Source organism: Scyliorhinus torazame, chromosome 17, assembly GCF_047496885.1.
Source record: "Scyliorhinus torazame isolate Kashiwa2021f chromosome 17, sScyTor2.1, whole genome shotgun sequence".
Classification (NCBI taxonomy): domain Eukaryota; kingdom Metazoa; phylum Chordata; class Chondrichthyes; order Carcharhiniformes; family Scyliorhinidae; genus Scyliorhinus; species Scyliorhinus torazame.
This window is the reverse complement of record NC_092723.1, coordinates 97,331,311-97,342,732: the sequence shown is the minus strand read 5'-3', so window position 1 is coordinate 97,342,732 and position 11,422 is coordinate 97,331,311. Positions and strand designations below refer to the sequence as shown.

At 46.0% G+C, this 11,422-nt stretch overlaps 1 protein-coding gene across 1 annotated transcript; it reads right to left on the bottom strand.

Moving 5' to 3' along the window:
• Positions 1–6,624: 6,624 nt before the first annotated feature.
• LOC140394012 (hemoglobin subunit beta-like) lies at positions 6,625–7,929 on the bottom strand. The gene is made up of 3 exons (XM_072480773.1): positions 7,753–7,929; positions 7,322–7,514; positions 6,625–7,003 (listed from the first exon to the last, which is right to left on the bottom strand). The coding sequence occupies exons 1-3, from the start codon at positions 7,842–7,844 to the stop codon at positions 6,875–6,877; spliced, it is 414 nt and encodes a 137-aa protein (XP_072336874.1). The 5' UTR covers positions 7,845–7,929; the 3' UTR covers positions 6,625–6,874.
• Between the last annotated feature and the right edge of the window lie 3,493 nt (positions 7,930–11,422).

Genomic DNA, 11,422 nt, shown 5'->3' with positions numbered 1-11,422 from the left:
TGTTGTCTTCATTTGCAGTTCAGCTCTGCACTGTGAGGCAAGTTGGTTGTATTTGCCACACTTTAAACATTGTTTTCCAGAAGCTGGACATTGCCCTTTTAAATGGGCGTGTCCGGAGCGGGGACACGTCATGACGCTGTCTCTCCACGCTCGCGCATGCGCAGTAGGCCTTTCTTCCGTGTCAAACCTTTGGGAGAACTGCGCATGCGTGTGGCCTGCATCCAGGTTCGCGCGCGTGGGCTTGCCGTTCAAGGAGCGCCTTCTGGATGCCTGGGCCACCATTTTGACTGGCTCAACCTCGTGGTGAAGGCCTTGGTCCCGGTAAGTAAACTCCTCATATTCTTCTTTACTTTTTTCATAAGTAGAGCATCTTTGCATGGCTGTTTCTAGGGTTAGGTCTTTTCATTTTAATAAGGATTTTCTAAGTCCCTCATCAGATATACCATTGACTATCTGGTCTCTGATGAGGGAGTCAGGGAGGTTTTCAAAGTTGCAGGATTGAGCTAGTAGTTTTAAATCAGTTACAAAACTGCTGAAAGATTCTCCCGGTTTTTGTAAACGCCTGGTGAACTTAAATCTTTCAAATTTTTTGATGATTATTTCCAGCTTGCCCTTGTCCTCCCCTTCCAGGTAGGTAAAGGAATTATATATTTCTAATGCCTGTGGACCTGCCAGGGATAAGAGCAAGGCTATCTTCCTGGCATCAGACACTGAGGTTAGATCCTTAGCTTCCAGATATATTTTGAACTGTTGTATAAAAAGTTTCCAATTGGAATGCATATTACTTGAGCAGGTGTGGAGGTTGGATTGGGTCCATCGTGCCGATTGATATCTGAAGGGTCCGAATGCTGTGAGGCCTTCCTTGGTCGAATGTCTGGTTTACGTTCTCTTCTCTTGCTGGTGTCTAGCTGGCTTGCTGAAACCACTCCTGGTACTATATGTTATTCTCTAATTCTGAATAACGACTGTAAACTTACAGTTAACACAAACACTTTATTCAAAGTGTTCGTTCTGCTTCCAGAGCTCAACTAGATGTAAAACAGTCAAGAGGTATCACCAGTGAAACTAAGATAAACTGCCTATGCGAAGCTATCCCTGTGTGCTGCTGCTCACTAGCTCTGTGCTTCTAAAAGAGGCGGATCCTGCCTTGGGCTCGACCCTTTATACCCGTCTCTGATGCTCCCTCTAGTGATGCTGTGGCTGTCACATCTGTGCTGCGGTCCCTGGTGTATGTGCAGATGTATGTACAGATGTACAGATCACTACATCACCAACATCAATACGACATCAGATCATCCTCACAGTTCTCAAAAAGAAACACTCAATGTAACTGACACCAATAACTGTGACAATTACTCAAGTTATCCACATGGAACACACATTGAGCGCAACAAGAGTACAAACATGCCATGGCATGGCAACAAATCTCACAAATTCGCATTTGCTCCACAACAAGCAAACAAGCTTACAAGAAAGATGCAACACAGAATCACTACCACAAACATTAAAAAAAAGTATAAATCAGACAACAAAGTGATTCGACCTTTCCGATGTCTCGTGATGTCCTCACGGACACACATAAACACTGATCGTGGTCACATCGACATGACAACATCAACACTGCCACCTCAACGACAGGCGACGAGATCAACCCACCTGATCAAACTCATACAGTCTGGACTCACAAAGTTTTTCGTTAGGATTGGACTTTTTAAACGTTGATTGACTTTGTACAGTCATTGTTACCATCACATTCTGTGCACAGCATTACTTGTTTTACCTGTTCCCAGCTGACTTAATTCATTATGTTTGTTCAATTTTCATTCCACCATACAGAAAATCTGTAACACATTAAAAAGGGTAGTGATCTCTGTAGATGCATGCACACAAGGGGTTAATGTGTAATAAGCAGCACCACATGATCACTAGAGGGCTGGACCAACAGAGTATAAAAAGCAGCCACACGGGGTCTCTCTCTCTCTCTCTCGTGGGTGCACTGTGAACAGGGTAACATCAGAATCACATAGATAGTTAGTGGAGTTACGTTTAGTTATTATTGTTAAATCTTGTTAACCAATTCCTATTTCCATGTTAAGGTTAAGAACTCATGCATTAATAGTTATAGTTACTCAATAAATCTTTGTTATTACTGGACGAGTTCGAGTCTTCTTCATCGAGATTCAGAGGACCTCACCATCAGCCAAGGATTGAGTAACACGTGTTATCGACCACGCAAGTAACACAACAGTTGCCATCTCTGCGCCGGCCCCCAGGCAATATGGCGGAGCCCTACAGGGGCCCGGCGTGGAGGAACAAAAGGCCACCCACGGACTGACCGTGCCCATCGATCGATTGCCCCCAATCGCAGGCTTGGCCACCATGGAGGCCCCTCCCCAGAGTCGGATTCCCCCGCCCTCCCAGCAGGACGGCCCCCGCAGCCAGAACGCTGAGGTCCCACCGGGTGGGACTATACGTAAACCACGCCGGCGGGACTTGGCCGAACTCGGTCCGTCGAGCGCGGAGAATCGCTGCGGTGCCGGCGTGGCAGTAACCGCGCGGGCGTGAATGGCCGGAGAATCGGCGGCCCGGTGTCGGAGCAGCGTGACGGCATTCTCGCGCCTCCCTGGTGATTCTCCGACCCTACGCGGGCTCGGAGAATCCCGACCCATGTCTGACCAACTTGAGTTTTTCGAAGAAGTGACCATGTGTGGAGACATTTGATGTAGTTTACTTGGGCTTCAGCAAGGCTTTTGATAAAGTCCCACATGGGAGACTGATAGCAAAGATAAGATTCCATGGCTCCAAGGAAATTTGGCAAATTTGATCCCAAATTGACTGAGTAGCAGGAAGCAGAGGGTGATGGTTTGAGGGGTGATTTTCTGACTGGCAGCCTGTGTCCAGTGGGGTCTCGCTGGGATCAGTGTTGGGTCATGCTGTTTGTGGTTTATATAAATGATTTAGATATGAATCATAGAATTACAGTGCAGAAAGAGGCCATTTGACCCATCGGGTCCGCACCAGCTTTTGGAACAAGCACCCTACTTAAGCCCTCACTTCCACCCTATTCCCGTAACCCAGTAACCCCCACCAAACTATTTTGGACACTAAGGGCAATTTAGCATGGCCAATCCACCAAACTTGCACATCTTTTGACTGTGGGAGGAAACCGGAGCACCTGGAGGAAACCCACACAGACACGGGGAGAATGTGCAGACTCCACACAGACAGTGACCAAGCCAGGAATTGAACTCGGGACTCTGGAGCTGTGAAGCAACTGTGCTAACCACTGTGCTGCCATGCCGCCTGAATATAGGAAGGTTGTTCAGTAAGTTTGTGGATGATATGAATATTGGTGGGGTGGTAAATAGTGAGGATGGCCTTCTGAGGGTTATAGACAGGCTGGTCAGATGTGCTGATCAGTGGCAAATTGAATTCCATCGGGATAAGTGATGCACTTGGGTTGGACAAACAAGGCAAGTGAATAGAGATAAAAAGCAGGATTCTGGGAAACACCAAGGATCAGAGGGGCCTTGGTGTGCATGTACACTGGTCCCATAAGACAGTAGAGCAGGTGGACACAGTGGTTAAGAAGGCCAATAACATAATTGACGTTATTAGCCAAGGCTAATTTAGGTTAATGTGCAGGTTGAGTCGGCAGTTAACAAGGCAAATGCAATGTTAGCATTCATGTTGAGAGGGCTAGAATACAAGACCAAGGATGGACTTCTGAGGCTGTATCAGGCTCTGGTCAGACCCCATTTGGACTATTGTGAGCAGTTGTGGGCCCCGTATCTAAGGAAGGATGTGCTGGCCTTGGAAAGGGTCCAGAGGAGGTTCACAAGAATGATCCCTGGAATGAAGAACTTGTCATATGAGGAACGAGTGAGGACCCTGGGTGTGTACTCGTTGGAGTTTAGAAGGATGAGGGGGGATCTTATTGAAACTTATAGGATACTGCGAGGCCTGGATAGAATGGACGTGGAGAGGATGTTTCCACTTGTAGGAAAAATTAGAACCAGAGTACACCACCTCAGACTAAAGGGACGATCCTTTAATACTGAGATGAAGAGGAATTTCTTCAGCCAGAGGGTGGTGAATCTGTGGAACTCTTTATTGCAGAAGGCTGTGGAGGTCAAATCATTGAGTGTCTTTAAGACAGAATTAGTTGGGTTCTTGATTAATAAGAGGATTAGGAGTTATGGGGAGAAGGCAGGAGAATGGGGATGAGAAAATATCAGCCATGATTGAATGGCGGAGCAGACTCGATGGGCCAAGTGGCCTCATTTTGCTCCTATGTCTTATGGTCTTATGAAACTTACATTATACTGCAAAGCCTGGATAGAGTGGACGTGGAGAAGATGTTTCCACTTGTCGGAAAAACTAGAACCAGAGGGCACAATCTCAGACGAAAGGAATGATCCTTTAAAACAGATATAAGGAGGAATTTCTTCAACCAGAGGGTGGTGAGTCTGTGGAACTCTGCCGCAGAAGGCTGTGGAGGCCAATTCACTGAGGGTCTTCAAGACAGAGATAGATAGGTTCTTGATCAATAAGGGGATCAGGGGTTATGGGGAGAAGGCAGAAGACTGGCAATGAGAAAAATATCAGCCATGATTAAATGGCGGAGCAGACTCGATGGGCCAAGTGGCCTAATGCTGCTCCTATATCTGATGATCTTATGGTATTATGGACATCTCGTCAAGTTCGAAGTGGCACCTAAACTGGTTCTATATCCTTAAGGTGGCTACTACCACTGGGCTCCTGATGTGTGTGTGTGTGGATGGGCCGGAAGTGGCGCAGTGGCCAGCGCTCGGAGAGACATCCCCGTCCAGGATGTCTCCTCCATTTGGACCCAGTCCGCCTCCAGCTCCCTTAGCCACACCCTCACCCTCTCCCCATTGGCTGCCCAGTGGTAGAATAGAAGGTTCTGTAGGGCCAGGCCTCCCACGTGCCACCCTTGCTGTGGAATAGACCTACGTACTCTAGCAACTCTTACCCCACCCCCGCAGACGAAAGCCAGGATTAATTTGTCGACACTGGTGAAGAAGGATTTGGGATAGAAGTTTGGGGGTGATCTAAATACGAAGCAGAACCTAGGCAACACAATCATTTTGATTGTCTGTACCCTTCCGGCCACCGAAAGCGGGAGCGAGTTCCATCTTTTGCAGGTCCCTCTTCACCTCCTCCACCAGGCTGGAGAGGTTCCATTTTTGGAGGCTCTTCCAGGTGTGGGCCACCTGGATCCCCAGGTACCTGAATTTGGTTTGGGTTACTGAGAACGGTAGTACATCCAGTTTCGCTCCTCCCTCTAATCGAATGCCCTAATGAGTCTAATTATCTTTCCCATGCTGGCTAAGGGATTCGACACGTCGAGGAACGGGTCATCCACATAGAGGGAAACTGCCCCCTCTTTGAATGCCCGCCCACCAATCTGCCAATCTAAGGGCGGAAGCCAGCGGCTCGTTCACCAGTGCGAACAGGAGCGGGGATATCAGGCAGCACTGCCTTGTTCCCCTGTGCAGCCGGAGGTACTCGGAGCTGGTGGTGTTTGTCCATACACTTGCCATAGCAGCGCTGTACAGAAGTTTCACCCATATGGTAAATCCCGCTCCAAACCCAAACCATTCAAGCAGCTCCATGAGGTACCTCCATTCTACTCGATCAAAGACTTTCTCAGTATCCAGGGAGACGGTCACCTCTGTGTCCTCTCCCCGAATGGGGTCATTATTACATTCACCAGGCGTCTAATGTTCACCTTTATCTTCCTGCTCTTAACAAACCCGGCCTGATCTTCCACAATCACTTCTGGCAAGCAACTCTCCAGTCGCCTCGCCAGAGCTTTCACATCAGTATTTAAGAGAGAGTTGGGTCTGTACGATCCACACTCTGTCGAGTCTTTGTCCTTTTTGGGCATCAATGAGATCAAGGCCTGGGCCTGCATGGGCGTCAGGGACACCTATGACAGTGAGTCAATGAACATCTCCTGCAGGTGCAGGGCCAGGGTGGCTGAGAATTTTTTGTAGAAGTCTATTGGGAACCCATCCATCCCAGCGCTTTATCCGATTGCATGGAGTTGATGCACTCTATGATTTCGGCCAGTACTTGTTTCCTGTCCTCCCTGCCACCATTATATCCAGTTTGTCAAGGAACTCTTCCATCCCTGAGACCCCCTCCGGGGGCTCTGAGGTGTATGGCCCTCATTAAAAGTTCGTAAAGGCCTTATTGACCTAGTTTGAATCCACTCCTGTCCTACCGTTAATGTTCGGAACTGGGGCTATCTCTTACGCAGCAGCCTGTTTTCTCAACTGGTGAGCCAGCATGTGGCTGGCTTTGTCCTCATGTTTGTAAAAGGCCCCTGCGATGAGAGCGGTCCAATCTCGCAGGGTGGTGTGGAGTTTGATTCTTGTTGGATTCCTCCAAGGATTCATCCACCCTCTTCATTATCCAAAATTGAAAATCAACTGTGAGATGTAGATTAAAATTGATGGTTTTATTTAATAAATTAGCGGTGGAGATTTCAGAACTGACTGAAAAATGGATCCTGAATTTTCATCTCACCGTGTTACCTCATGTGTATTTGTTGCTTAAAATAAAGTTGAATAGAGAATTCACATGTGACAAATGTGAGATTGATTTGATACTTTATTGTAGTTCAAAGCAACTGAAGGAAAATACATGGAGACATTTTCCAAAATTTGAATTAGAATTAACATACAAAGAGGAATATTGTTTTCAAGAATGCATCAGTTTTATCTCAGCATAACTTGTGATATAATTTCTTAAGAGCACAAAGATTTTTCTCGATGTTGATAAAAGAATCTTTTCATCAATTGCACTTATTGATCCACGAAGAAAGGCTTATGTTGTTGTAGGTTTAATGGTACTCCTTGGAAATAGCATCTACAACCACTTTAAAAAATTTATCCCAAGTTGCGTGGGTATGAGGAGTGAACTTGCACTTCTCAAGATGAGCCAGTTCTATAACGAAGCAGTCAGTCAGCAGCTATGACAAAACAAAAGAAGAAAAGACACATTATCACATTTGAAACAAAGCGTGCCCCAATGGGTTAAATTTAAAACTTAAAGCACCCAAGTTTTTTCTCAGAAAATATTAAACAAGAAAGTTGGTCATTACAGGAAAAACAAATATTCAGTAAGATCAGCTTGTGATCTTCTGCAAAACATTGTATGAGCCAAAGGGAAGATGGGCATGTCAACTGGAGCATCCAGAGTTATGGTTCTAATTGACTTCACTGCAAAAATGCAGTGAGATTCTCTTTCGTAAATATAGAACATATATTTCAAAAGATTAGTTTCTTACATGGAAGCTTCCAGGATCGATATGCAGTTCTTCAGCATGCTTCTTGCTGAGGTCTTTGAACTGTGTCTTAACATCATCAAGATGTTTGACAGCTTTATCCAGAGCACCGACCACTTTAATTGCATGTCCCTCTGCGGTAAAACCTTGTATTGTTGAAAAGTAGCGGGTTGTCCAGGGATAGACACTGAACATCCTGGAGGGAAAAAACATATTGATTCAACTTAACGTCAAATTCTCGATTAAACCTAAATCTCATATTTAATCAATGCATCATTTGCACACAGTAAAGTTAAACTTTACATCAGTTTGACTGGAACGTCAATGAAACCTTTAGTACTAATTATCTTAAGCAGTAGGAATAAACACCCATCACAACAAATTTGATAGATGAGCATGAATTAGATTGAAATAATAATGCATTCACACTATACCTTTCCAAGGCTTTGGTGCCAACTGCCTTGTGATTGATGGCACTCCATGTGCTGGTGATTTCGCTTCTCTCCTCTGGAGCCCAGTGCACCATTTTGTCTGTTAAGATTTCTCTGCCGTCTCTCGTACAGAAAAGTTGTGTTGATCTGCAATTTCTGTCTGATTTTTATAGTCAGCAGTAGGGGCACATCCCTGAGCAGAATCCCAATATGATAGGCTAAATGATTGGTAGGTGGGACTCTCTTCCCTATCGCTGGGCAGCACGCTCCTGTGTTTGAGCGTTAAGATAAACACATGTTAAACATTCAGTCCTCCCTGCCTCATTTCTGTCAACTCATCACAAAGAATAGTTCGACTATTTTGCTGAATAATATGTTAACACCAGGGCCAAAGAGAGAAACGTTGGGCTCTGTTGCTTCTCCCTTATCCCAATCATGCATCATTTTTCCCCTTTCAAGCTTCACTTGCTCATTCACCGACTAGTCACAGAAAGGAACATTAAAACCTATTGTTGGCATCCGCTTACAAATATTGTCACATTATCTATGCAGATTGGGCATTAATATTAAGAGTAGCAATAATATAATGCAGTATTGGTTTGTGTGTGTCTTATGAGGTGATTCCACCAGGACCATTAACGAACCCAGAAAGTACAAACATTGCTTTATCTGTATCATGCAATCTTGTTAATTTGACAGAACAATATCCCAAGTATTGACTTTTGTTGTACAAAGTGACCCTGCAACCCAAAGAGCCGGTGAAACATGTCCTCTGAAAAACTAAGCATGAACCCAGAAAACCTATGAAGGATTACGCCCCGCATCTCCTGCAATGGGGCTGACCAGCTGCTGCCTCTTGACAGGAACTGACCCGCAGCCTTTAAAGGAACAACCAAAAATCAGGCAGCCTGGAAATGGGGCCAGCAATCCTGGAATCAGGACTGACCTGCTATTATGAAAGGGCTTTCTTCTGAAGTCATCCTGACTCAGTGAAATATCAAGGCCATAGATTCATTGTCAGAGGTGAGATGTGATATTCTCCATTTGCCTGGATGAGTGCAGCTCCAACAACATGCATGGCGTTTGACACCATGCTGACAAAGCAGTCCATTTGATTGGTATCACACTCACCACCTTAAGCATTCACTTACTCGACCACTGAGATACAGTGGAATCAGTGTGTACCATCTACAGGATGCCCTGCAGCAATATTTCAAGGTTTCATTAACAGCACCTTCCAAGCCAACAACCTCTACAATCTAGAAGGACAAGGGTAGCAGATGCAAAGGAACTCTGCAATTTTTCCTCCTTTACTGTCAATGGGTCGAAACCCAGGAACTCCTTTCCTACCAGCACTGAAGGTTTGCGCACATGACATTGACTGCAGCTTTCATAGAATCATAGAATTTACAGTGCAGAAGGAGGCCATTTGGCCCATCAAGTCTGCACTGGCCCTTGGAAAGAGCATCCTACCTAAGCCCACACCCCCACCCTATCCTGAAACCCAGCACTCCACCCAACCCCTTTGGACACTAAGGGCAATTTAGCATGGCCAATCCACCTAACCTGCACATCTTTGGACTGTGGGAGGAAACCGGAACACCCGGCAGAAACCCACGCAGACACGGGGAGAACATGCAGACTCTACACAGACAGTGACCCAAGCCGGGAATCGAACCTGGGACCCTGGAGCTGTGAAGCAACTGTGCTAACTACTGTGGTACCATGCCCCCCAACCACTGTGCTACAATGCCCCCCCATGAAGGCGAATGAAGGCGACTTACCTCCACCAGGGCAATTATGATGGGTAATAATTCTTGGTGGAGCCAGTGACATCCACTTCCTGTGAAACAATAACTCAACAACAACAATCTTCACCAATCTGTTGACTTATTTTTTTTTTGTCAAATTGACAGCCTTTTCTGTTATTGTATAATGCTATGATCACTATTGCCCAGATCAGTGATGGGAATCCTGGGCTAGTGAGTGGCCACGTGGCCCTCCTACATCTCAGTGGGCCACAAGTTTGAGCATATGACCCTTGAAGAAGATTGAATACATTTAATACACGTCAAACATTTCATAACAAGCAACATAAAATACTTAATCATTCGTATGTTATTAGAACTGCCATCAACTTCAAATAGTAAAAACAAAATAAATATTTACAGTTGATTGGATGCAGGAGAAGCGCAGGACTCTCACATTCGATGTTGTGAGGAATCAGCACACACCTCACTTCACTTGCCCTTGCTTTACGGGTGATTCACATCAGTCACACCGATGAGAATATGACAACCCTGCGTGTGGGCAAGGGGAAACAAAATGTTTTGTGGGCTGCGCTCAGAACCCTGATGGGCTGCACATGGCCCTGGCTGGAGGTTGTCCACCACTGACCTAGATTTTTCACAATTTTTATTTCTCATACATGCACCAGTTCAGTGTTTTTCAAACTTTTTTTTCAGGGACACATTTTTACCAATTGGCCAACCTTCGGGACCCATGCCAGCCGCCCTTCACGACCCATGCCAGCTGACTTTCATGATCCATGCCACCCAAATTTCGCGACCCACCATTTTCGCTTACCATTAATGCCTGCTTGGTCCTCACAAACTCACTTGCTTTGTCATTCAATATTACATTTCTGTATGTGTTGTTCATCAGAGGTCCTGGTGCTCACACCACCACTGCTTTGTCCTGTTGTGGACTCTGCTGTGCAACTCATGCCAGCCCTGCTTTGTCCTTTTGTGGATTCTCCTGAGCCCACCCTCTCCAGTTGTGAGGTCCTGGCCTGTTTGTGTCTCTAGCCCTCCCTTCCTTAATGCAAAATGATCCAGTTTAAATTTTACAGTCCTGTTGCTTGTTTGCTGCTGACAAAATGGAGGAATTGGAATCACGCCCACAGCACGTGTATTGGGCGCATGACGTGCTCTCTGCCGTCACTTCAGGCAGGAAGACTGCATTGAATAAAAAAAATCTTATCTTGGGTCAACGCATTGACGTCAGGAGTAGGCGTGTTTCTCACTGGGCTCCGGGCATGCGCACTGATGAGCGGACGCGCATGTGCAGCGTGCCCGCATTTTGAAAGCCGGTCACAGCCGTCATTTCTAAAGCCGGTCGCAGCTGGCATTTTTAAATGCCATCTGCGGCCCCAACATTGAAAATGACTGCTCTAGTTCATTCCTCATTATTAGACCCAGGAAAGCATACAGAATGCTTGCCTTCATTGGACGGGGCATCGAGGATAAAAACTGGCAAGTCATGCTACAGTTGTATAGAACCTTGGAATATTGAGCACAATTCTGGTTGTTGCACTACCAGAAGGATGTGGAGGTTTTGAAGAGGGTGCAGAGGAGGTTTACCAGGATGTTGCCTGGTCTGGAGGGTGTTAGCTATGCGGAGAGGCTGAATAGACACGGACTGTTTTCATTAGAAAGACGGAAGTTGAGGGGTGACCTGATAGAGGTCTAAACTATTATGAGGGGCATGGATAGAGTGAATGGGCAGGCACTCTTTCCCAGGGTAGAGGGGTCAGTCACCACGGGGAATAGGTTTAAGGTCTGTGGAGCAAAGTTTAGAGGAGATGTGTGAGGCAGATTTTTTTACGCAGAGGGTGGTGAGTGTCTGGAACGCGTTGACAGGGGAGGTTGTGGAAGCAGATGCATTAACGGCA

Bases quoted from the DNA above. Each gene is read 5' to 3' on its own strand.
- LOC140394012 (XM_072480773.1), bottom strand. From the start codon at position 7,844: ATGGTGCACTGGGCTCCAGAGGAGAGAAGCGAAATCACCAGCACATGG. The intron at 7,515-7,752 runs GTATAGTGTGAA...TTTTCCCTCCAG, and splicing joins GGCACCAAAGCCTTGGAAAG to GATGTTCAGTGTCTATCCCT. The intron at 7,004-7,321 runs GTAAGAAACTAA...GTTTTGTCATAG, and splicing joins TCGATCCTGGAAGCTTCCAT to CTGCTGACTGACTGCTTCGT.